Source organism: Alosa alosa, chromosome 15, assembly GCF_017589495.1.
Source record: "Alosa alosa isolate M-15738 ecotype Scorff River chromosome 15, AALO_Geno_1.1, whole genome shotgun sequence".
Lineage (NCBI taxonomy): Eukaryota > Metazoa > Chordata > Actinopteri > Clupeiformes > Clupeidae > Alosa > Alosa alosa.
The window spans coordinates 14279269-14305502 of record NC_063203.1 but is presented as its reverse complement, the minus strand read 5'-3'; the positions used below and the strand labels follow the sequence as shown (position 1 = coordinate 14305502).

Genomic DNA, 26234 nt, shown 5'->3' with positions numbered 1-26234 from the left:
TTTATTTTATTTGAAGAAAAAAAAAGCTCTTTGAGAGAAATAAGTGAAATAGAAGTGTTTTGGTTATGAAAAGTCAGCATTCAATAGTCTTCTGTAAAATATGATTTGCACTCTAAATGACTAACAATCAATCAAATAATAAAGTACATATTCATATGGCTTTGCATTAAAGGTATACATAAGAATATCTTCTATTTGGTATAATGTTTCAAAATAAAATGGTTAGTATTAAGCGACAATAATCAATGGACTGACTCATGTTATTTGCCCCATAGGTTCTCGTTTGCCATTGTGGGCATCAACATCACAGAGCTGGTCTACTCCCTGCTGGTGAGTGGAACTCTGAAGACCCACATTTACAACGTGGCGCCAGAGATGCCCAGCCTGGTGCACTTCCAGCAGACCTTCTGTGAGTCGTCCTCTCACCATCGCCTGAATTGATTGTTTTTTTTTTTTTTTGTTTTTCTTTCTTTCTTTCTTTCTTTCTTTCTTTCTTTCTTTCTTTCTTTCTTTCTATTCTTCAGCTCCATCTATCTCTCCTATCATGATGTTTTTTGTAATATTTTTTCTTTGTGTTACCTTTATGTTATCTATTTCTTTGTCCCATACACACACAGTACTCATATGCGTTTGGGTTTCCTCTTTTCCCCTTTATAGGTTACCTAATGCAGGAGTTCCATAAGTTTTGGATCAATGAGAATCCATGCGACATCATGGAGTTCAACCGCATCCGCGAGAAGTTCCTGCGCAGGGTGACCAAGCAGCTGAAGAACCCCAACATGGCACTGTGTCCTCATTCTCCTGCCTCCGACCTCCACCTCATCAATCTGTGATCCCACCTTACCCGTACACCCCCCCACCCCCCCATCACTGCCAAATGCTTGTGCCAAAACCCCATCTCAGTGCATGCTGGTGATCACTATATCCGTTATTTCTAGTGGTTTAGGCCAACCGTGGTGATTTAGACTTAATTCATCATCAAATATCTTCTACAAATCTTCTACAAAGATTCTTATGGAAAAAAAAAACATGCCAGCTCAAATCAAGGGAGGAAATAGCTTCTTCTCTCTCTGCAGCCTATACTATATTCTCCAGCACATATCATGGAATGTCCAGTGTTTGGAGTAGGGTACAGTAAATTTGCAGCTATGAATGTGTCCATTTTGGCTCAGAAGTAATTGTTCTTCATTGGGCTTCTGAAAAAGTCCAAGCCTTTGCATAGAACGTCTTACACTTGTTTGAGTGTGACAAAGGATTTGCCAGCTGGTTTGGCTGATAGCCAAAAAGCCCTTAAAATGTTTTTCTGTAGGAATTCCCTTACATAAGATTCCCTTGTTGGACTAGCTTATTTTAACTATACACAAAGTAGTCTGTGGTTGGCCTTGGAATGATGGAACAATAGTCATTTATTTATTTTATTGACTATTTGTTGTTTCTACACACACACACACACTTATCAATTTCACTAATTCAAACATTTTAATTGCATTGTCTTGCTGTTTAACGATTGTCTTGCTTTTATTGATTGTGTTGCTTTTATTGATTGTGAAAAAACAATGTATGCTCACAATGTTATGTACTTTTTGTTTAGTTAATATAAGTCAAAGATTGTCTCACCAACAATGATTGTTTATTTTTGGTGCTTCTGTTCATGCTAATGGATTTTTAATGTGTCTCATTTTTATGAAAACTCACTTCCAAGTCTGTCCAAAAGGGGGGATGTGTGCATACTAGGCCTACTTAGTAAGATAAATAACACACAATCAGAATGATGCTTTGTAATCTTTCATGATAACTTCTTAGATGGTAAACTAGGCTATAGAAATAGAGTTATTTATCTGATATATCTGTTGTAACTGCTTCTCTTTGGAGAGTGTCGTAAAGCTCATTTTTGAGTGGCAATCACTAAAATACTGCTTGATATTTAGCTTTTGTAGCATGCTTATCCCTCTGCAAATGTCAGTTATCCTCTCATTTTCTTTGAAGCTCAAGGCTGGTTTGGTCCATTGGGAGACAAATGTATATACATTCATACAAACACACACACACACACACACACACACACACACACACACACACGCACACACACAGAGTTTAATTATTGCATTACAGCCCTATATTTTTTGATTTTGCAATGTAGATTGCCCCATAGATTTATAGTAGCATATTAGCTTGCTGTGTAAAAGATTTTCTGGTGCAATTTCTACACTTGCCAGTCTGTTATGAGGTTCATTTGAAAATCATGTTATGTTATGCTTTCATTTCAAATAAAGGCAATATCTGTGATTTGTGGCCTACATCTTTTCAATTGCATTAACTGTAATTAATTAAACAGATTTAATTTGCTCAATCAGTACATTATTCAGAGACCCGTAGAACACTGTTATGGGCAATCGACCTTGATCATTTAGACTGGAGTATGATGTGAGAGAGGACTACGATATGAGAGAGACGACGCATGATGTCACATCCTGGGCACGCATTATAGACTTCCATAAGGCACTGCACATGCGCGGATCTTTTCCGGCTCAGTTTTGTAAAGGCGGAGCAACTGCTGTCCATGGTGCTGAAACTGTGAGTACATTACAAAGACGGTGGCTAAATTTCACAATCTCGGCTAACTGCTGCCTGGCCCATATTTAATGGTTTGTTGCGTAATTTAAGCCGAACCTCATTTACAGTTAATTTACTGGAATCTGTATAAACATGACTATATATAAACTATCCTCAATGTAGTTGCACTAAATACTATACCGAGGCAACAAGGTCCTTTACTGTTAGACGGTAATAAATATTGTATCACCGGGGAGTGACTTCTGAGCCGCGTTTCACTTTTATTGTTGGCCACGGTTATTGCATTGCACCAAACCGAACAGGGTCGCTTTTGAATAAACCATGTATGTCAGAGTTTGGGGCAATAGCAAGCTCTGTTTGTCATTCCAGGTTTCCCGGCGTGAAAACGTGACTCCATATCCTCATTTAGCCTCAGAATGCAGAGCACGAACATAGCAGCGATTGCTTGAATAATTCCAGGTAATACTTAAACCAGAACCTAAATTTTGTTCTATTATTTGTAACATAAATTGTATTCTCTACTCACAAACCTACTCTGATAATGATAGGAATCAATGTCATAATGCCAGAAAATGTTTAAAAATTATAGAAATGAAAAAAGATAGCTAGTCACATTTGATAGAGCAACTGAATGTATGTGTGCGTAAATGTTATTCACCCAGTGTTAATGTTTAACATAGTTTGCTTTTAATCACTTCCATTTGCACATAAGTTACTTCAGCAGAGGAGCTGTATGCTGCATGCGATGTCCTGAAGCAGCCTGGCCCCTCCCTATACATCGGCACACTCACTCCTGCAGTTAAACTCAATGACCCCCATCCATGATCCCCACCCATGCTCCATCTCTCCTCTCCAGACCCTGGAGCCATGGCTGGCCGGTGCAATGGCGCTTCAGGCTGGGGCAGCCCTGGGCCTGGGTCACTTTGCAACGGGGTGTCGGACCGGCGCTCCATGGTGGTGGTGTCCGAGGCCCATGGGCAGCAGATCCTGAGCGTGCTGCGAGGCTTTAGGGAGCGGGGCCTGCTCTTCGACTTCAGCATCACGGTGCGGGATGAGACCTTCCCATGCCACCGCTGCGTGCTGGCTGCCTGCAGTGACTTCTTCAGGTCAGTGAGGGATACAAAGGGCTACTGCATGAGAGACTTCATTTATTTATGCTCTCATCCATATATTAACATTTGTATGGGGGCATTTAAATGGGGGACATTTAATGGTCAACTTTGGCTGTCACAGACAGTGGGGTTGAACACAGATATGATTTCTCAAGAGATTTACTGACAGCTTGATCATGTAATGTGAATTTTTTCATGTGTGTTTAATATGTGCATTCAACATATTGTAATACATAACATTTCTATCTCTCTCTATGCTCTGTCTACTGTCTCTCGCCCAGGGTCATGTTTGAGGTGAATATGAGGGAACGAGACGACGGCACTGTAAAGATAAGCAACCTCTCGACCCAGGCGGTCAAGGCCTTCCTGGACTTTGCCTACACGGGTGAAGTGGAGATCACGGAGGACAACGTGGACATGCTCTTCCAGCTCTCCTCCTTCCTCCAGGTCTCCATCCTCTCCAAGGCGTGCAGCGATTTCCTGGTCAAGATCCTGGACCTGTCCAACTGCCTGCAGCTGCTGGCCGTCTCCGAGGGCTACGGCTCGGCGCGTCTCCAGCGCCGCGCCACCGAGTTCATCACGCAGAGCTTCCACGCACTCGCAGCCACGCCCGACTTCCTGGAGATGCCTGCCGCCGTCTTGCGCACCTGCCTAGCGGCCGACGCGCTCGACGTGCCCAACGAGGAGAGCGTGCTGCGGGCGCTGCTGCGCTGGACCAAGCACGACACGGAGGCACGGCAGCAGCTGCTGCCCGACCTGCTGACCCTCGTCCGGCTCCACCAGCTGCCCGCCGCCGTGCTGGAGGAGGTGGGCCGCTCGGAGGGCCTGCTGCTGGGAGACGGCGAGTGCGCCCGGCTGGTCGGGGATGCCCTGGGGAGGCTGCGGGAGTTCAGCGGCTTTTTCCCGGACGCCCGGCCGGCCACCACCGAGAGCTACATCTACGTGCACAAGACAGAGGAGAACGGCGAGATCCGCCACGCCTTCTGCTACAACATGGGCACTGACCAGTGGCGCGAGTTGCCACAGCAGGCGGCGCGCCTGGCCGACATGCCGGGCTCCAGCCTGGCCAGCTTCGGCGAGAAGCTCTTTGTGACGGGCGGCTGCCACGGCAACTGCTGCCGCACGGTGCGCCTGCACATTGCCGAGCCGTACCACGAGGCTACCGAGGAGACGTGGTGCTACTGCCCTGTGGCGAACAGCTTCAGTCCAGCGCTGCCCATGCATCGGCCGCGGACCATGCACGTGTCGGTCACGGCGCTCGACCGCGTCTACGTGATCGGCGGCAAGACACGGGGCCCGCGTGGCATCCGGAGCCTGCTGGACGTGGAGTACTACGACCCCCTGAAGCGCCACTGGTGCTCGGTGAGCCCACTGCCCAGAGGGATCTACTTCCCGGAGGCCAGCACGTGCGGCAGCGTCATCTACACACTGGGCTCCGAGGTGGAGATGGCCGACGTCTTCAACCCCTCGCTGGACTGCTTCTTCCGCTACGACGCCGCCAACGACCAGTGGAGCCAGCTGGTGGCCGAGTTCGGACAGTTCTTCCACGCCACCTTGGTCAAGGCCGTACCCGTCAATGAGACGCTTTACCTGTGTGACCTGTCCACTTATAAGGTATACAGCTTCTGCCCAGAGACATGCGTCTGGAAGGGCGAGGGCTCGTTTGAGTGCGCCGGCTTCAACGCTGGCGCCATTGGCGTCAGGGACAAGATCTACATCCTGGGCGGGGACTACTCACCCGACGAGATCACGGACGAGGTGCAGGTGTACCACAGCGGGCGCTCTGAGTGGGAGGAGGTGGCGCCAATGCCACGGGCACTCACAGAGTTCCACTGCCAGGTGGTCTGCTTCAACCGCTACAGGGACCCCTGGAGGATCGACGATGCACAGGAGATGGCGATGACTCCATGAAGTCCATCTGTCGAGAACCACAGCAGGGATGAAAACGTTGCACATTTGCCGTCTCCTCAACCCCCATATGATAGAGCCACTGAAGAGAATTGCTATTTTATTGTGTCTTACACTTTAGATTCATTCTATTCTGTGAATTTTATTTATTTGACTATTTAATAGTCAGTTTTTATTATTAGCATTTTACATTTTAATGTTTTATTTGTCATTATTTATTATCGCAATTTCAATTTTTTTACTGTTACCAATACAAATACTGTATTATCATATGTTATTTGTAGCATTTCTACAAGTCATTGATGGAAGAGAGACATTTTCATGTTGTCATCAGCCACACAGTATCAGGCCCCTCCTATGGAGGCATGCACAGCAACTGGCCTGATCCCATGCATTAGCCCAAAAAGAGCCATGTAGACCTACTATTTCAGACTGATTCCGTCTCCGTAGGAGCCACTTCAAAACAACTGAACCAAGGAAAGAATATTAGTCATTGATGATCACCAACTTAACTGTCTTGATTACATTTACCTCTCCGAAGTCATCCAACCATTCCTGACAGTCCACTCAAAGTATTTATGCAAGAAAAGAACAATGCTTTCACTCCTCACCTAGATGTCATTTACGCACAGACTTTCACACCAACAGACTTATCTCTGTGTGTGTCGTCTCTGAAGATGTACTGTAGTTACTCAATGCAAAGTGTAGCGTGTGAAAAAATATGCAGGCTGTAATGTGGGTATGTTTAGCTGCCAGCTGATAGCTTGCTCCTTGCTATGCTTCTGTCGTTGTAGATATTGCACAGCCCTGTGGCCATAGTGTCCACAGTGCCTATCTGTCTGAATGCATATGGCCCACTAACCATCTCAACAAATACTAACATGTCACTCTTGGGAGTTAATCTGTAATGCTGCAACCATAGAGAGGATATAAAAGTTCATATCTTATGAATCCCAAATACTGTATATCAGTCCTGCTCTGACAGATCACAATGTCATTTAAGAGATAAGCCGACCTTTTTCTTCAATTCATGTTCTCCAAAATGCACCCGCCTTTTTTTGCACAAATGCAATAAAGCACAGAAATGATTCTTGGGGTCAGATTATACTCACCCACTCCTGACTGTTTCGGATTCTTTATTAAGTATTAATATCGGGGCAGGGTTCCCACTCTGTCAAAAGTCAAATGTAAAATTCCATGCCTTTTTCCCTGACTTTCCCTGACAAAAAACCTGAATTTTCATGACTTACTATCTGAATTGTACAATATACTGACCAGTGATTTCAGAGCAGCCGTGTAGCGTTCAAGAATCTTTTACTTTTTTAGAGCGGGAGATGAATAAATGAGCATTGAACAAATAAAGTTGGGCTACTCTAGCAAGCTAATAACCAGATATACACCAATTCTGCGTGGACATATTTGGCAAGTCAATTTTGCAAAACAAAAAAAAATCCCTGATTTTCCATGACTTTGCCCCAAAAATGATAAAATTCCCTGACTTTCTATGTCTGGAATAGACTTTCCAAAATTCCATGATATTCTATTAATTCCATGACCCGTGGGAACTCTGTCGGGGAGAACCATGTCCGTGTGTAGTCAAGGACCTTATTCTGCCTGTGCCCGCTGATATTATACTCTGTGTAAGGGAGGTCAGAGATGGGAACTCAAATGTATCTAAGGTTAATGCACTGTCTAGGGTCTTAAAATATACTGCATTAAATATTAAACATTGAGACCTAAATTCTAAACTGGCCATCTCTTACATAATGCATTTTACTGTAAAACTAGCAGTATTTTACACTGTCTATACAGGACATATATTCAAATACAATAAAACAGTTATGCAATGCAGTGATGCACTGTAATATTGTGACATTGGTAGAAGTATACTGCTGTGAAATCAGAGACAAACACTGAGATCACAGTCATTTTATAGTCATTTGTTTTTTTTCCAAGCCGTCTAGACACACTGATAGACTACAATCACTCCGGTCTAAACAGAGGTGGGTTTTGACAGTATTAACACACCATGACAGAATACAGCAGGATTTATGATAATGAATATGACAGAAGAAAGAGAAGAAAGAGTAAGAATTCTACATCAGTACCCACAAGTAGACCATACAAAATAGCACATTACTCCCTGTATGATATTTTTAGTCCTATGACAGCATATTTTAGAAAGGCTTTTTATGCAGTAAGAATCAGATATTAAAGCTGAACCTATGCTTCAGAAAGACAAAAGTTGAATGCGAGCAGTTTGTCTGAAGGATAAACTCAGACCTCAGCACTTGGCCTGGGACGTCTGGGCACTCCCTGTCGCACTCTGGATCTGACCTTATTCTCAGACAACGTGAGTTTCAGCCCCGCCACCCACCACCCCCACCCTCCCATGGCTCAGTCTTGGTACGACTTCACCAGCAGCCACATGAGCAGGACTGTGATGAAGACTATCATGAAGTTGAGGAAGAGCTCCTGCGTGGAACGGTCCATTCTGCCCAGGACAGGGGGAGGAGGCCCCGGCGTTGTCGCGAGATGTTGGAGGTGTAGGCTGCAGAGTTGGCGCAGGAGCCACACCGTATGCTTGGCAGAGGAGTAGGTTCTGCTTATCAACTCGACCTCAGTCTCTACTGAAACAGAGCACAGGGAACAGAATCACGTTATGACCACTCACGGAACTCATTTCTGGTGGACTGACATTCCTTCCCTGGGTTCTGCTGGTCAGTGGTAGCAGTAATAGTTGCATGTTTTTGCATTGTTTGACAACATAAGGTAGACTTAAGTAACAATTATTTGCAACAACGAAACCTATTTTCCCATATATTCCCATAAATATACAGTGTTTTCAGGCTAGTTATTATTGTAACTCAACCCTGTAGTATATTTATTTCCTGTAAAGGCCCTCTTCATTACCACATGAGAGCATGTTGTGAAGCAACACCTCAGTATATCTCCCCGCTGAGGGGTAAGGGACTCTGGTATCACATTCAGATTTTATAAATACACACACAGACCCGGCGGATTAATCCAGGATTTTCTGCTGTTCCCAGTAATGGTCCACCTGTTGGCTTTGAGCTGGAGGCCTCTCATTTATCCCCTCCCCAGAGAAGTAACAATCCCCTGCATTGACAGCTTGTTGGCCTGATTCATACGCACATAAACACCTTCACATCTAGTCCACATCAAACACAAACGGGATTCGAGTCCACCACAGCATTTAAACAGATTTTCAGCAACTCCATAGAAGCAAATGTCTCATGTATGTTTACATTAATATTTTTTAAATATTCATATTGCTGTCTACATTGATATATATTTCACTAATTTCACTCAACAAAAATTTACCAGAGTGAACTTTCCTACCCGACAGACTCCTGACTGATGACCAGTTAAGACTGAATTCAATGCAGTGGTGCTCTTACCTGGTCGATTTCACAAAATAAAGCTCAGTGTATGGGACATCAGAGCAGGTGGGTTGAGAAAGTGCAGTCCTTCGCTCTCTCTTTCTCTCTCTCCCTGCCTCTCTCTCTTGCCCTGTCTCACATCCAAGTGTTTGTGCCACAAAGACACACGCCCCAGCCCCCTAAAGTAGCCCTTGGCCAGGGTACCGCCCCGAGAGATGACACTGGCATCTAGTGATGCCATACAGGAGGTATTTAAACCCACCTTTAGAGATGGCCTGCTGGTTCCAAACCCCAGGAATAAGAGGGAAGGATAGGGAGAGAGGGGGGCTTAGCTCCTGGAATGTCTGCATATGAGGGGGTCTCGCCAATGGAGCCATCGTGATGGAATCTGACATAGATATATGAATTCCTGTTCCTGTATATTGAATACATGCAGAGCTATTTTTAAGCTGGCGTCCATTGTTTGTGGATTAGAGCCATTCTGGCCATCCTGTGTCATACGAGACATATGCATGCATGCGAGTCAGTCCTTAAAACGCTGCTGATATTATATGGGGGCATCAGGGACGTGCTGGAGAGTCTTCTTTCAAACATTGACTTCCCTTCGTACCAGACCCGCCTACAGACAATACTGCCAAAATGACTACACTGGCTGTTGCTATCCTACACCCAGCGAGTCAAAGATGCTTTAAACAGTGATACAGGATCTGAAAGCCAACAGTAGACAGGCCTGATTGATTTAGTGTGTTAAATCATATTTGTGATCAATTTAATGAGAGGATCACCATAGTGATGACAGTCACAGCTCCAGGGGGGGTTCAGTTGAGGAATTTCCTTTGAGTCGTTAAACCTTTCTATGGCAACACCCTGGTAACGCCAAACAAAACCCCCAAATAGTTGCTAACAGTTTCCTGGTGTCAGTGTATCTTCCTTCCTTTTATCCTTGTCTGGCATTCGGTCAGATGAAGGAGACAATCCCAAAACAGTGCCTCCGCCAAGCAGGTGATGTAACTATCCTGGTTTCTCTCACTTCCAACACCTACATGAACAACTGCAGATGCTGACCAGAGCTGACAATAGAGCATATCAGGTTATGATACATTAAAAGCCCTTTCAGCACCATTAATCTTCTAATGTTGGTGAGTGTGATGCAGTGTAGGTCAATATAAGAATAAGACAACCTAAATAATAATAATAATAATAATAATAATAATAATAATAATACTGAATAAACATCCATTTCAACAAGTTTACAAAGTTACATCAACAATTCCTGCATACTGTATTTACGTTTACAAATTAACATTCCACAGTGCAGTGTCATTGCTTACCATCAGAAATAGTGTGCATCATAATTCAGTAATCATGCAGCAGAATATTAAATCAACAGGAAGAAGGAGGAAATCATATCATATCAATCATATAAAACAAAACAGTGTCTGTGTCAGTGTCTCAGTGACAACACTGAAAATGTGCCCACTCCCGACACAGAGGAGGGAGTAGTTAGACCCATCACACAGTGGGGCATGACATTTCCTACTGTGCATCCCACTGGTAGAATTACCCTGTAACGTTGCCGTAATAACATCATCATAGCATTTACAACATTCACAATTAATGCTGTTATTAGAAATATGCTTTGCATGTGTTCCGTTGGTCGGCCACTACTACCCTGGCCTCCACTCCCACTAATGTCACAGTGACCTGACTTTCAAGTGGGTCTCTGGAGAGAGGACGAGCTCAGAATTACTATTGTAAAATCAAGACTCTGGTTTCTACTGTCGGTGGCAATTAAAATACAAAAAACATTCCAGTGGAGTCTTGACAAGTGTGTGTCATGGTGTCATGGCCTAGGTGTCATGTGTTCTCAAGGCTTTGGTTCTGGAAAACATGCATGAGTGGAAAACTAAAATGTCCATCTATGCTTGGGATGAGGGCTACGCCACCTTCAGAATCCGTATCAAGTAGACAGCTTGTTTAACAAGTCCAAAGAAGGGAATGATTTAGTGTGTGTACGTGTGTGTGTGTGTGTGTGTGTGTGTGTGTGTGTGTGTGTGTGTGTGTGTGTGTGTGTGTGTGTGTGTGTGTGTATCGTTGTGCATTTCCAACAAACAACAAACAGCTGAACTCTGGCAAGAGCCACAGCCCCAGTGCCCAAACAGACATCCCCACTGTTATGCCTGAACCTGTTGTGCTCCAGTAACTGATTGTGATAATCACCTCCATAGCACGGTTTCCCCGGTAACCTGGATGTCTTGTAATCAACAGCAGCAGCACCAGGCCAGTCTGCGGTTTGACTCACTTGGCCCCCGACCACACGGAACACAGTCCAGCTCTGCTGCCAGGGGGCCGGGGCTGTTTGATGTTTTCGAACAGGTGAGGGAAAGAGGCCACGGGGCGTCTTGTTATAAAAACTCGTCAGATCTCTTCTGGATCCTTCACCTCTCTCTCTGCTCCAGCATCGGGTTAGTGGAGTTAGCGTCTGTCCCATGCGACGGGAAATACCAAACAGAGAGATATGCATTAATTGAGTCCCGAGGGAGATGGGGCCTGAGCACACACAGGCCCAGATCAGCTTAGAGTGCATCTGGTGGCTAGAGCTGGTGGAAGACCAGGGAATTAACAGACTGATGAAAACACTGGAGCCTCGCTCACAGGCTTGGCAACTGTTGCACATCAAAGTTCCCATTTGGACCAACTTCAGTGTCTGTAGTAGGAGTCAGTGCCTGCTGCTCTCTTTCAGAGGTTATCAATAAAAAAAGATAGTTAGTGGTCGCTGGCGTTTTATGTGACAAATATTTCTGGTGTGGCTGTTTTGCATTTTATTTTGCTAGGCAATGTTGCTTATACCACCTTCCACAAACACAGACCAGTCAATTCTCTCACACCTCATATATCATGTTAAGTATACCTACAGAAATACAGAATACACCAGAATAAACACTTTCCCAGATTCCTCTAGCATCGCCATGTTGTGAAGGAGATATTGGTGAAAAGTTACTGCCATATATAGCCTGTAATGACCTACAGCAATTTTGGCCTGAATTCGATTTTTTTCTCAGGTATAAATGATACATAACTTATCAAATAGAAAGATAAAATAATTACATATTGAACTGGTGCACAGGGGAATAATCTGTACAAGGAGAGCACAAGCAAGGCTCCACTGCAGATAGATGCTGAGAAGAGGAATGCCTAGGGACAGAGGCCAGAATGTGTGGAGAATATCATGATGGCTCCAGGAGAAAGACGATAGCAAAGGGATCAACAGGTGGCCCGGGTCCCCTAAGGGACTATGGGGGTATACAATATCCAGTTTGGGAAGCTGCTAGAAGCTGCTGGAGCACACTTGTGCTCTAATTCATTGTCCTTGGGCTAGAGCACAGATGTGAAAGTGACACTGTTTTGACCAGGCATCTATGTAGCCGATGTAGGAGTCCATCCAGTTTGTGACACTGATCGGTCAAAAGAAAAAGCTTTTTTACATTTTGTTTAGTTCAGGTTTAGGGTATGATGGCCAACTGAAAGCTGATATTGTGAGGACATCCCAAAACTACACTGGTTTGCGCTATACTGTATATATTTTAGGAGGCCGATGACAGGCAAGACTTGGGCATGCTTCTGTTGATTGTACATAATTCAGGTTACAGATAGGCAGCCATACTACCACTGGAGTTTTTCTGAAATTCAATGTGGTGCAATGCACCTTCATATCCAAAATACTGCATTTCTGCAGTTAAGTGCATTACAATGTAGTTGCTATGCACTTTTTCATGTCCAAAATAATGCATTGAAGTGTAGTTCCTACAAGGAACTTCTCAAAAACTACTGTTATGTTTTTGTAAGGGTCGGCTAGGCTACAATGTTGACTATGTGGTTTCCAGGTGAGAATATGTTTATACTGTAGGGTATGAAAACGTCTCAGAGGAGCATTGGAAGTCTTCTGGGGAGCATTTCTGTGTTAATGGCCGTGGGAACTGTTTACCGAAGTCCTCTGTTGCACCACGGGCCGATTTTCAGGTTGCGCTATGGATTCAGAAAACGTGAAACCTGTCAGAAAGACCAAGGAGGAGAAAAAACTTTTACGAAAACAAATAAAAGCCAGTCACACCTTACTTAAACATGAGGGCATCAACACAGTTTCACAGCCAACAAAGGTAACAACAAAAAGTTTAGAGGGTCAGCTTTATTCGGTCTAGTAACCCATAACCAACTAGCTAGCTAGCTCGCTATAACTTACACACAGTAGTAAGGAGGGATAGATTGCTATGGTTAACCTGAAGACATGTTTGGTTTGATAACGTTAGATTACTTTGTTGACACTTCTGCTCTTTTTTGATTCTGATACTTTATATTCACAAACCCTCTCTATGATTTTGAACAGTAAGTGAAGTTAGCATCCTTTGATATGGTTCTAATTCTGACTTGTGTTTGAGTGTGATGGTCTGCCATTCAATATGCTCACCATCAAAGTAAATCAGTGTATTATCGTATTCCTTTATCAACAAATGTTGTCATGCACGTATGTAGATGTGGTAATGAATTCTATTTTGCTTTGTGTCGCAGCACCTGGTGGTGGCCAACGGTGGGCTGGGGAATGGAGTGTGTAGGCGGCAGCTGCAGGAGGTTCTGGAGGGGGCGGGCAACCTAGTGTCTCTCCTGATGCCCCCAAACAAACCCTATGCATTTGTGACCTATGCATCATCAGACGATGCCCAGCGAGCACACACTCTCATTAATGGTCAGCAGTTGGAATGCCAGGCCCAGGTGGTGACCCTGTACCTTAGCTTTGTTGAGAGAGGTGGGTTCTCATATTGGAGCAATGTTATTGTTTCTTTGTGAAACACCCTGTGTTTTTTTACATGCATTTATTGCTCCTGTTTTGCTTCAGTAATGTAGCTGGCCGGTAATGATGGTGACAAGGCTCTTGTTTCCGTTGCTATCCCTGTTGCCATTTATTGACTATCAGCTTCTGTCACACTATGCATTAACTGGAAAAGTTGACATAGAAGACACTAACATTGAGAACCTCTTAGTTGTTTTGTGAGCATGTTATATCCTGTGAATTGCCAACTTTCTTATCTTGTCCTCATAACAAATAGTTGTTTATTTTGGGTGTGGTGGTCTGACCTCTCAGGAAAACGTAGTGTCTCATACAGTGCTGGCCAAAAGTATTGGCACCCATGCTAAAGTTGACTGCTCATTGAGCTCAATGCAAATCAAACCAGCTAATAGGCTAACTGAAATAACACCCATGCCAATCTCTAGGTATGGTGAAGGGTATGTGATGATGTGGGGCTATTTTAATTCCAAAGGCCAAGGTAACTTTATCAGGATGCACAGTATTCTGGATCCATGAAATAACTGGCCTTTAAAAATAAAAATCTGCCTGTCTCTATGGGAATTTAACATAGGGGTGCCAATACTTATGACCTCTGTATTTTAAGGAAGAACATTTATTTATTTATGATACATTATTCATTCACTAAGAAAATTGGTGTCCTTAAAGGTTAGATATTTCCTAATTTTTCACTTAAGGCATTAAGATCAATTTCCAAAAGATGATTTTATATTCCTCTTTTCAGTCAACTTTAGCATGGGTGCCAATACTTTTGGCCAGCACTGTATATGACCTCCTTTGTTGCTTTTTTTGTTTTTCTCATTTGTTGTGAACGTGCAGTAAGCTGTGAGCAGAGTGAGTGTGCGGAGCTGCCCCCTGGGCTTGTGGTGCTGGAGGACTATGTCTCCCAGGAAGAGGAGGCTTGCCTGCTGCAGGCTGTGGATTGGGCAGCAGACGACAATGCCACAGGTGTGTTTTTAGTCAAACTTTTATAAAAGGAAAGGCAGCAGTGAAAATGTTGTTTTTGGATTATTTATATTCTAAGTGTTGTCACATGTGTGTATGCCTGTGAAGAGGTATTGTCAAGATGTGTATGGGTATTAATTCTCATACAAACTTATAATAATGTTAAACAGCCATACTCATTCCAAATGGTCTTTTCTTTGGAATGTGATCCATAAAGGAAACAACAGTATTATTTAATTAAATCAATGCAATTTTATGATCAAAAATTATGATTGTTTTAGACAATCATAAACCGAAATGACTGGATTGGTTTATAGTAAGCCAACCTGTTGAAGATACTTGTTTTATAGCTGCAGCATTTATGTATTATGAGCCTCAGCTTCTATTATAGCCATCACTCACCTGACTATTATAGCCATCACTCATACACCCGACGTTTATGCATTCTAGCGAACAAAGCCCTGAAACACAGGAGGGTGAAACACTATGGCTACGAATTTCGATATGACAACAACAATGTGGACAAAGATAAACCACTACCCACAGGTACAGTATGCTCAGCCTGATGTTGAAGAGTACTCTGTTTTTACTAAACTGCTAACATGTTTATTTATTCATTATTGTGTTTATTCATCATGTGATAAACATTTGGTCTGTTCCAGGCATCCCTCCAGTATGTGATCCTGTGCTGCAGCGATGTCTGAAGGATGGCCACATTTCCGTTCTTCCTGATCAACTCACAGTAAACCAGTACGAGTCTGGGCAAGGTGACTAATAATACTGCCTGTGGCCACTAGGGGGAAGCAGTGCTACATCCATCATCAGCATGAAGGAATAGTGTTGCATTGGAAGATCAAAACACATTACATTCTGTTGTGATGCTTCCTGATATTAAAGGGCCATTCGGTAACTCCAGTCATTTCTTCGCCGATTTCTCACTTTTGTTGTCACATTTTACTTTACGGAGCTCCCCCTACAGCTTTGGGCTGCATATTTCACAACCGTCTTTTTTGACTTTTTGGCTCTGCCATGATGAACATCTAAAATGTTGTGTTTCTCGCTCGTTCTCGCTTCACTGTTGGATTAGTAATCTTTTTGTTTTTTCCCCCAGGAATCCCGCCTCACATCGACACTCACTCAGCCTTCGAAGACACCATCCTCTCCCTGAGCCTTGGAGCCAAGGTACTGTTGAATTACAATCACAACAAAATGATAGAAAACTGAACGAAAGCATTTCTATTTAAGACCGTGATAACAAATCCATGCCCCTCAACCAAGTCCCTCAATGCCTGTACAGTCATTCAGCATTTACATCATTTGTACAATTGAATGCATTTTTCCTGTTCGTTGACATCGCTGTGAACAAGCACCTGAAGAGGAGTGCTTCAGTTGTACCAAAAACGAAGATCCGTCCGTCCATATTTCGTGCAGCCACTGCACGTAGGCTGATGTTTTTAGGAAAAAGGTGGTAGCTAAAATCGCTTTTAGAACGACTTGAAGTCAAGCAACGAACAGGAAACTGGTCTGCCGACTTCAAGTAAGCTTAGTGCACAAAGTCCATGATATACTTATTTGATCCCGTGAGGGAAATTTGGTCTCTGCATTTATCCCAATCCGTGAATTAGTGAAACACACTCGGCACACAGTGAACACACAGTGAGGTGAAGCACACACTAATCCCGACGCAGTGAGCTGCCTGCAACAGCGTTGCTCGGGGAGCAGTGAGGAGTTAGGTGCCTTGCTCAAGGGCACTTCAGCCGTTCCTACTGGTCAGGGTGTGAACCGGCAACCCTCCGGTTACAAGTCCGAAGCGCTAACCAGTAGGCCACGGCTGCCCCTGATGAAAATCTGCATCAGTATTCTTATTTTCTGCTTAACCCTTCCATCCAGCTCCCAACCCACTCATGCATCCAATCCTTTGGATTTGTCCATGTCCATGTCCATGCATCTACTAGGTGCAGTCGCGCTGGAAATTACTATATGGTAGTGGACACTGATGAGTACTGGTTTTCAGCCAAGATCAACTGGAATCAGTGTTGTGTTCTCAGGGCACGAGTGTAGCCCTAATGGTGTGACAGATTCTGCTGCTGAACAATAGGAAATCTTCTGCTCCAGTTGCTACTTCTGTTTGTCAGTGTGATCACTTCCTTAGTGTAAAGGATATTGAGTGCTGTAGTGGATTTACATCAAGGTAGATTCTGAGCTCAATAAACCTTAGGTCACTTCTGGCACAGAGCCAGAGCTCATAACTAAACCAATCTTCTATTACAGAAGAGATCTTCACCTCCACAGTGGTGGGTCTGTTTGGAATGGACATCTGGTCTCTGTATGCCTGACCTCTGTCTGTCCAGATAACCAACCCGCACCTTACACTAGTCTGGTCAATGAGGTCACTTAGAAATCGGCTCATCTCGCTCCGGTCTACAACTTGTGCAAGCAGCCTATTGGATCCTTTGCCTTAATTAGATGGACGATCACGCGCTCTTTCCCATACACACACATGCACACACACACTTACTCACACAGACTCTGAACATACACACACAGGGTTTCCTGGAAAGGGAGATCTTTAATAACTCCATGCCCCATCACACACTGATGCATTCTTGACCTTATCTGCTCGGGTGAGCTTGCAGTTATGGGGTCAGCTCGGACCTGGGCGCTCCACACCCCTGCTGCTGCCGTTGCTGCCGCTGATGATTTTGGATCAATGAGCCTGGCCTGGCGGTTAATCACGTCTCAGCTTGTTCCACTCCTCTCTCTGTTGTGGTGGCGGCGGCTGAGCGTGTGATTTGATCAGCGTGCTGCTGACGCAACGGCCGAACAGGGAGGCCTGTGGGTGCCACACACACACACACACACACACACACAGAGCTCCCTTTCTCTCTTTGTCTCTGTTCTGTTCTTTTTTTCTAGAGCAGTGCATGAGTGGTGTCTGTGACAGATTCCCGGTGGTGATCATCTATCTGGGCCTGTCTTCTCTTGAGATTTCATTCACATTCACACACATCTACACACACACACACACACACACACACACACACACACACACACACACACACACACACACACACACACACACACACACACACACACACACACCCTTAGCCCTTGTCTGCACAAGAACAGTCCTGTCTTGGAGGGAACATTGGGCACCTCTGTCCATTAGTACACTGAGTCTGGAGTAGATTTCCATGTTTGGCTATGAATTGACCTCCCCCTCCAGAGATGAAACGTTTCCTTTTATATAATACATATACATTTTTTGTGCTGGAGTGAAGGACACTCTTCTCTTAGCCACCAGTTTCTCACCTGTAGGGAAAAAGCACTTTAACCCACCGATCACTCTCCTGCTGTTCTTTTGGTCTGGTGGGACCCCAGCCCCCGCTAAAAAAAAGGTTTTCGCTGTCTTTAAGAGGAGCTTTCCTTTGAGGCCGCTCTGCGACTAATGGCTGGCCCTGTTGACGTGAGCGCTGAGGTATCGTCGCCGTGAAGGTGGCGAAGACCAGGACGTCTGTCCGTCCATCCACCGCTGCCAGTTTCCCTGAGGGTATTTACTGCCCGCCATTGCCCTTCACTGCTCGCTGCCACTCAGAGACGGATGGAGGTCTGGAGGACTTCAGGGTTTTTTTTTTATTTAATTTTTTTGAAGGGCTGCCACCGAGCTGATGACGCACGGCGCGGAGAGTTTTTGAAACGACATGAAACTCGTCTCGGCAAAAGTAGCGACTGTGTGTGATATTGTATAATAGAAAACCAGAAGTGTATGTGTATTGGCCCTGTGTGTGTGTGTGTGTGTGTGTGTGTGTGTGTGTGTGTGTGTGTGTGTGTGTGTGTGTGTGTGTGTGTGTGTGTGTCAGTCCCCAGATGCTGGCCTTTTCTTTGTTTCGGGGAAGGAGCGGGAGAGGAAGGAGACAGATCCCATTAAGGACAGCTTGTCCCCTGTCATCAGCTCTGATCAATGGCATACAGAGAGAGGGAGGGAAAGAGGAGGAGAGGAGGGAGGAAGAAACTGATGGGAAGACAGCAAGGGGGTTGGGGAGAGAGAGAGAGAGAGAGAGAGAGAGAGAGAGAGATATAAAATGACAGATAGGGAAGCGGAAACAAACTGCCACTCAGAGAGTGATTGGATGAAAAAGTTGAAAGTTTCAAACTTGTGTTCATTCACATGAAAGGATGGACACACACACACACAGAAACTGTTATGTAGTACTGTGTGCCATCCAGACTAATGTCATAGTTCATTAACCCTTGTCTGGAGAAGAGAGGCCATATCGGAGCAAGATTGCACCAAGCAATGGGGAAGCGCTGCTCGGAGTCGTTAGGCTTCTAGCGGAGCTTATGAAAGTATAATGAGCCGGGGCGTTTGGAGTAATGAGCTCGCTCATGATGTGTTTGTTTCTGTGGGGGGAAATGGTGTAACGGCACCTTCTTTTCTCTTTAGTGTTGCACTTGTGGGGCGCTGGCCATCTGTCGAGATGGGGGAGCCTGTGTGTGTTTGTGTGTGTGTGCGAGTGTGTTCGTGCTCAATCTCCAGGAGACGTCTGCGTCAATGTTTTTACTGTGGTATTGCGATGGGAATATGGGGTAGATAACTGATGAGTGATAACAGAGGAGTTAAACTTGTCCTGCATGCATCATTAGGGTAAGTGTGTGTGTGTGTGTTTGTTGTTGTTGTTGAGAGAGTAGCTTAAAAGTGTATGTGGGCTTGTGTAGGGTAAATATTAATATGTGTATGTGATGATGTTAGTGAGAGAAACAGGTTGTGTATTGTTGTTGTCAATAACGAGTCTGTGTGTGAGTCTGTACTTGTATGCGTGTGTGTGATATCTGCGTGTGTGAGCAGACAGAATGTTAGTAAGATAAACGAGGGTAGCGCCTGCAGTGGAACAGAGCCGTCCGTTGCCAGATTGATCTTGTTATGGAAGAGCAGTTGCATCGATTGGCTGATATTCCCCGGTGAAAATATATACCGCAAGCAGGGCTACACCCCCCATCTCTCATTCAGACAAATGCCAGCAAGGCACGGCTCCACAGAACTGCTGGGTGTGTGTGATTGTGTGTGTGTGTGTGTGTGTGTGTGATTATATATGTGTGTGTGTGTGTGTGATTATATATATGTGTGTGTGTGTATGTGTGTGCAGGGAGTGGAGAATTGCTGCATGCAAAAGAGATTTTGTGTTTCTACTGCTCATCGTATGCAGTGTTCTGTATTGCACTCTGCTGTTGTACAGAGACCGTAGAACATGATTAACTTTGAGGTAGCATTGTTTCTGTTTTCTGTGATTAGTTTGGGTACTCTCATGCATACACATGGCTCATTTTTGCCTTTGTGTGTGTGTGTGTGTGTGTGTGTACGTGTGCCTACACATTCTTGTCTTGGGTCTGAAGATGATGCGGAGTCCTCAGGATACACAGATGTGTGATCATCTTGCCCCCCCCAACCCCCATCACCGCTGCTTCTGAAGCCCCTGCCTCAAGGAGCCTCATTACGTTGCTATTTCCAGCCGCCAGAGAAGTGACCCAGAACACATAATGTGGCAATTTCACTTGGGGCCGAGCAGAGACACTGCCCCCACTCTCAACAATAAAGTGCTCTCCTTTCTCTCCCTTTCTCCATCTCTCTCTCTCTCCTTCCCTCTTTCTCTCCCTGGCTCTCTCCATCTTTGTCCTGCATGCAGTATGCGTATTTGCTTCTTTTCGCCCCAACCTCTGCCATCGCTCTCTCTCTCATTCGCTGTGTTGTTCCTGAAAATCCATTTAATTTGCGTCAGTGGGAATCTGTCGAACCGGAGCCAGAGAAAGAAACACCGCCCTGCCACTATTGCTCTCGTCGGTGAGCCGGGGCCTGTTTAGCTGCCACACACCACTTGCCGTGAGGATGCTGCACTCTGCCGCACGCAATTTTGGGCTTGGCTCCACACACACACACACACACACACACACACACACACACACACACACACACACACACACACACACACACACAGGCGCGCCCGGCTGGTTCAGTTGAGGACATGTCTGCCAGGCAGCCCCTGGCCTAGCGTGGCGTAGCTGCAGCTTTTCATTACCGTCTGCGTCGGTGCACGTCTGCAGGCCTGCAGAGTGCGAAAGTATAACTGCTCCAGGGAATGAGAGAGTAAGGGGTGGGGATGGGGGTGGGGGAGCAGGAGTGGGAGATGAAGAGGGGAGGGAAAAAGGGTGAAAGTTAAGAATGCAAACTGTAAAGATGGGTAATAGGTTAGTGTTAGAGAGGGACAACCAGGTGAGTGAGAACGAGAACAAATTGTCAGTGAGGGTTAGAGAGAGGGAGGGAGGTAACGCACTATTTGGAAAAGGACACTACATATCTTTAAATGCAAGGCAGCATGCCAGCCCAGGCTAGCCAGAATTTGAGGTCATTGTCGTTTGAACCACAGATTGACTGGCCAAGGAGGGGGGAAAGAGAGTTGGGGAGTGTTGGTGTCTGTCTCTTTGTTCTCCATCGCACAGGGTCCCAAATCCTCCCCTCGGCTCTCCTCGCAGCTATAAATAGACCTGGGCACATGGAAGCAGCGTTAGCAGGCGGAATACACAGCCACTCACTCTACCTCCTATCCTCTCTGTCGCGTCTGTTTGCCTACTCTGCGTTTTGCAGGGCTCCACTGATTGTCTCCAATAAATGTCAGAGGCCATTCCTGTTGTAGTATCTGATGGATTAGTCATAATGATGGCTTTCTATCATTGAGAATGTTGTTATTTCCTTTTTGATTTGGACGTAGACATGAGGAGTCTTTGAGGAGCGTGTTTGATCATCAAACAGCTGGCGATCCTGTTCTCTCCCGCCATATCTCGTTCACATGTTGTGTTTGTGTAAAGCCTGTTGTTCATTCTCATCTGAACCACCAGTATGTGAGAAAGAGAGACTAATTTTCTCCGAAGTGTGCAGGAAAGCAGAAAATGACATTCGGCACATTGGAGCGTTTATTTCCCTGGTGGCCGTGCTAATGGATTTTCCTCCGCTCTGCTGTCACCGTGGCCCTGTAGCCCATTTGGCTCTGCATAGGCTGAGCAAAGACAAGCGCCGCGTTCACGTTCACAGGGAGAAAACACACTGGTAAATTGTGTGCGTTCAGCACTTTATCACTCCAAATCGATTTCGTGAGGAAATATCGGGCTACATGCTTTGTTGCTTCTCATCAAGTGTGTGTCTCTGTAGACAACTTAGAAACTTTGCTGTGCATTTTAATGTGCTTATGAAACACTCTCAGTGTACAATATTAACTTCCATATGTGCTCCTATTTATTTCAAGACTGTCATGGACTTTCGTCACCCTGACGGTCGTTCGGTTGCCGTGCTGTTGCCAGAGCGGAGCCTCCTGGTCATGAAAGAGGAGAGCCGCTTCCTCTGGACCCATGGGTGAGATTACATTCAGCACACACATTAAATGACTAGGCACCAGCAGGCCATAATCTAATCTAATCTAGAATAATGATACAGATTACATAATGTAACCAACCCTAATTCAATTTAATAGTTCAATAGACAGACATAGCATAACCTTACCAAGTCCCTATATGTCTCGTAGCCTGTGAAGTTGATATGATCTGGCTGAACGCTGACCTCAGAATATGTCCTTACATATGATTTTAGCATGACATAACACAGTATACAAACATACAGTTGTGAATTACTGTTCATAATTCTTTTTATAGTACAGCTATAGTAGCTTTCATGCAATCTCTTTGGTAGGATTACACCCAGGAAGTTTGACATGGTCCCCGCTCATTACACTGAGGGCCCTGTGGCCGTGACCTCTGACCCCAGTAATCTCACCCTTAGCAGACGAAGCACCAGGACCTCTCTCACGTTCCGCACGGTGCGACGCACCCCCTGTGACTGCTGTGAGTGACCCTTTTAAACTGGTGAAGATGTACAGACAGATCTGTGACTGACTGACTAAGTGCACTCTCAGATGGTGCCGTTTAATCCGCCTCTTTGTAAATCCTGTCGTTCCCCCTCTGAATCTGACGACATCCAGTCAAGTCTGTGTTGTGTCTGAACTTTTTTTTGCATAAATGGAGATCTCATTTCCTAACTTTTTGAAATTAATGAGAGAATAATCAGAATTAGTCATTGCGAAAAATTACCAAGAGATAAAAATGGGAAGAGAATGAAAAAAAAAGCTCTGATGATGATGATGATGATGAATCTCACTTTTCCACTTCTTCCCCCCCCTCTCTTGTTTCACCTTTCCTGACTCCTGACCACTTTCCAAACTGCCCCTCCATCCTCCAGCCTACCCCAGCGTCTGTGACAGCCAGTGCCCCCCAGTGATCCCCGACTCTGCCCCCTCAGCCCCCTCTGTGCCCCAGGGCAACAAGGACGCGTTCCGTCTCGAGGCACAGTTCGTGCACCAGGTGTACGAGGAGATTGCGTCCCACTTCAGCAGCACGCGCCACTCCCCCTGGCCACGCGTGCGGGACTTCCTGCTGGCGCTGCCCGCTGGAGCCCTACTGGCCGACATCGGTTGTGGCAACGGGAAGTACCTAGGCATCAACCCGGAAGTGATGTCGGTGAGTGAGTTGGCATATTATACCGTTGTATAGACTTTATGTACATTAAAACCTTATCAATGAGTTTGAAGACTCAGTCTATTACCTTGTAAAGGACTGTTACCCCTCATATATTATTGCATTAGTTTCATTTCCAACAGGATAGAAGATGGGTAAAATACATAGAGTGTACCCTGTAGGTAGAAGCCGATATGTGTCTATTTGTCACTTAAAATAGAAAGATGAACATGTATTAGACCTTTGGCTGCTCTGATTGAAACATGATGCTAAAGCAATGTCTTTGCCTCAGATTTTTGAGATGGCTATTTTCATCTTCTCAATGATGTCACTTTGTTTATGTGATTAAAAGGCAACTCTGTCTTCTCTCTTCAAGGCCACATCAAGAGACAGAATTCATTGTTTTTTTCTTTTATTTCATTTAGAGTTAATTTATGTCTGACAAAGCTGGAATCAGCATAACATATGCCCAATCCAATCATGTAAAAAGCACAGGCCCTTTTTAATCTACGGGTGAGGGCATGGATGCTTCCCCTGCCGTAAAAATGAAATGAGCAGCGCCAGCAATTAATTATGTGGAACTTTATTCTTGCCGGTCATTAAAATATGCAAAATCTGACTAGAATATTTTTTCAAGCGATGACCTTTGAGTCATTGTGTGTGTCTGTGTGTGTCTGTATCTTTGTGTGTGTGTATCTTTGTGTGTGTGAGAGAAACTGAGAACAAGAACAAGAACAAGGCCAGACACAGGGGAGGAGACTAGTATCATAAAGCTTAATTAAATTCCTGGAGAGCATGGGCTTTATTGAAAATATTATTATGGCTATCAATTCTCTCTCTCTGTGCAAAGCAACATGCCATCTGAAGCGCCCTCTAAATTTATCTCATTTGGCCTGTACATGGATATCAACACTTCATAACAATTAATGTCCTTTCAGGAAGGTCCTAGCATGTATTCCGTAATAGACAGAGAGTTGTTTTTATTCTAAAACAAGAAATGTTTACAAAAACTGTAGTAATTTCAGGGCTGTGGCACACCTCAGTGGGAGGCAGCAATGTTTCCACTTATCCACTGAGTATACTTTATTCATAATGAACATTTCCATCACTCCTGTTTTCTCACCTCCTAGTGTCATCTCTCTCTCTCTCTCCCTCTCTCTCTCTCTCTCTCTCTCTGTCTGTCTCTCTCTCTGTCTCTCACTTTCCTTTCTCGCTGCCGCGGGTGCAGGTTGGCTGTGATCGCAGTGCCAGCTTGGTGCAGATCTGTATAGAGCGGGGGTTCCAGGCATTTGTGTCTGATGCCCTGGATGTGCCCCTCCGTGGGGCCACCTTTGACGCCTGCATCTCCATAGCAGTCATCCACCACTTCTCCACACAGGTAGGCCAGTCACAGCAGCTTAGAGTGGTCCAATGACAACATGTCGTTTAATGTCGCGAGATAAAAAAAGTCAAAAAAGTTTTTTTATCGCCAGTGGTTTGAAGTGAAGAGACGACATTCTGACTAGTTGTGTGACATATACAGCTTTCAATGAACTATCGACCTCCTGATCTAAAAGATTTTATTAAACTTTTGTTCTTTACCATTAGCAAATGATCTCATTTGAATAGAGTGCCAAAAGCACTTAACTTTTTGCATGAATTTGTATGCGTCTTCATACAAAAGCTGTTGGAAGTTCGCTCTTGTATACTTCGAACAAACATCCGCAGCCAGGCAATAACCAGTGTATCCATACGTATTCATGATTTAGCCTGTGTGAGATGTTAACAGGATGAGATTCTCCAGATATATTTAAAAACATGGTTTGATTGTCATCGCACTTTATTGCATCCCATTAGAAGATACATCTGATGATCCGCATTGTACATTTGCAGTCTTTTAGTTACTTACTGCAGTGTGCCTAATCAGATCATTACATTTTTAATGACCCAATTTGTCAGTACATTAAAAGTGTGTGTGTGTGTGTGTGTGTGTGTGTGTGTGTGTGTGTGTGTGTGTGTGTGTGTGTCAGGAAAGACGACTGGCTGCGGTGACTGAGTTGGTGCGTCTGCTGAAGCCCGGGGGGCGGGCACTGATCTACGTGTGGGCCATGGAGCAGGAGTACAACAAGCAAAAGTCAAAGTACCTGAAGGACTCCAGAGACAAGGAGAACGCAAACCCTGTCGTGGACGAGGCAGAGCATTCGATGAAACAGAGTCCCCTTCCAAAACCCGCACCGGAAGTCAGCTCCACGGAGGTCACCCCCAAACTCAGCGTTCACACCAACCGCACAGCCTTTAACACCCAGGACCTGCTGGTGCCCTGGCATCTGAAAGGGGGGGAGAAGAATGCATGCCAACAAGGAGGTGGCTCCTCCACTGATGCTCCAAAAACACCAGCCCCTGCGCCTGTCTTTCATCGCTACTATCATGTCTTTCAGAGAGGGGAGCTGGAGAGTTTATGCAGCCTGGTGAAGGACGTTCAGATACAGACTAGCTATCATGACCAAGGGAATTGGTGTGTCATCCTGGAGAAAGGGACTAAATAAATGTCAGTCACACCACAAAAGAGGAATGTCCAGTGTTTTAAACCTATGTTTTTTTTTTTTCTATTGTGATGTTTGTAAATATAGATAGTACCCACACAATGAAGGTGTATTCTTGTTTATATATGTGTCTCTGTTCTTTGAAGGGAACTGCAGTTAGGACAAGAATATTTATTCCCCTTAAACTGTCCACTGCTGGGTCCTATCATGTTAGTCAGTGTGGTAGCAGAGGGCATTTGTTTGCACCTGGAGGCTGCCCTAACAAGATTTACTTTTAATCGACTCTGAGAGTGACCAGATTGATTCAAGGTTAATAGCTCCTTGATCACAGCTGGTGGGAGACATTTCTCATCTT

At 44.9% G+C, this 26234-nt stretch overlaps 4 protein-coding genes across 7 annotated transcripts in view; 3 read left to right on the top strand and 1 right to left on the bottom strand.

The window, feature by feature from the left end:
• elmod1 (ELMO/CED-12 domain containing 1) overlaps window positions 1–2286 on the top strand; it is a 7224-nt gene extending 4938 nt beyond the window's left edge. For all 3 annotated transcript variants that reach the window (XM_048264671.1, XM_048264673.1, XM_048264672.1), the window contains 2 exons: window positions 276–409; window positions 658–2286. In XM_048264671.1, the coding sequence (XP_048120628.1) occupies window positions 276–409; window positions 658–833 (310 nt within the window). In that variant the 3' untranslated portion in view covers window positions 834–2286. The remainder of the gene's footprint in view (window positions 1–275; window positions 410–657) is intronic.
• A 247-nt stretch (window positions 2287–2533) lies between these two features.
• On the top strand, window positions 2534–6683 carry kbtbd3 (kelch repeat and BTB (POZ) domain containing 3). Its single transcript, XM_048264670.1, has 4 exons — window positions 2534–2574; window positions 2944–3033; window positions 3431–3680; window positions 3968–6683. The coding sequence occupies exons 3-4, from the start codon at window positions 3442–3444 to the stop codon at window positions 5595–5597; spliced, it is 1869 nt and encodes a 622-aa protein (XP_048120627.1). The 5' UTR covers window positions 2534–2574; window positions 2944–3033; window positions 3431–3441; the 3' UTR covers window positions 5598–6683.
• Window positions 6684–7517: 834 nt separating this feature from the next.
• On the bottom strand, window positions 7518–9127 carry LOC125308285 (sarcolipin). Of its 2 annotated transcripts, none has more exons than XM_048264675.1 (2): window positions 9017–9127; window positions 7518–8224 (listed from the first exon to the last, which is right to left on the bottom strand). In XM_048264675.1, the coding sequence occupies exon 2, from the start codon at window positions 8085–8087 to the stop codon at window positions 7992–7994; it is 96 nt and encodes a 31-aa protein (XP_048120632.1). In that variant the 5' UTR covers window positions 8088–8224; window positions 9017–9127; the 3' UTR covers window positions 7518–7991. The 2 variants fall into 2 exon arrangements, with proteins under 2 accessions (XP_048120632.1, XP_048120633.1); XM_048264676.1 differs by having other exon boundaries at window positions 7518–8221; window positions 9017–9121.
• Window positions 9128–12971: 3844 nt separating this feature from the next.
• alkbh8 (alkB homolog 8, tRNA methyltransferase) lies at window positions 12972–26001 on the top strand. Its single transcript, XM_048264668.1, has 11 exons — window positions 12972–13155; window positions 13565–13799; window positions 14679–14807; window positions 15255–15350; window positions 15467–15571; window positions 15916–15986; window positions 22097–22203; window positions 22537–22688; window positions 23083–23360; window positions 24586–24735; window positions 25367–26001. Exons 1-11 carry the CDS (start codon window positions 13027–13029, stop codon window positions 25880–25882), a joined length of 1968 nt encoding a protein of 655 aa, XP_048120625.1. The 5' UTR covers window positions 12972–13026; the 3' UTR covers window positions 25883–26001.
• The last annotated feature ends 233 nt before the right edge of the window (window positions 26002–26234 follow it).

Excerpts from the sequence above, each read along its gene's own strand:
- kbtbd3 (XM_048264670.1), top strand. The coding sequence starts at position 3,442 with ATGGCTGGCCGGTGCAATGGCGCTTCAGGCTGGGGCAGCCCTGGGCCT. Across the intron at positions 3,681-3,967 it reads GCCTGCAGTGACTTCTTCAG|GGTCATGTTTGAGGTGAATA; the intron begins GTCAGTGAGGGA and ends TCTCTCGCCCAG.
- LOC125308285 (XM_048264675.1), bottom strand. The coding sequence starts at position 8,087 with ATGGACCGTTCCACGCAGGAGCTCTTCCTCAACTTCATGATAGTCTTC.
- alkbh8 (XM_048264668.1), top strand. The coding sequence starts at position 13,027 with ATGGATTCAGAAAACGTGAAACCTGTCAGAAAGACCAAGGAGGAGAAA. Across the intron at positions 13,156-13,564 it reads CAGTTTCACAGCCAACAAAG|CACCTGGTGGTGGCCAACGG; the intron begins GTAACAACAAAA and ends TTTGTGTCGCAG. Across the intron at positions 22,689-23,082 it reads ACGCACCCCCTGTGACTGCT|CCTACCCCAGCGTCTGTGAC; the intron begins GTGAGTGACCCT and ends TCCATCCTCCAG.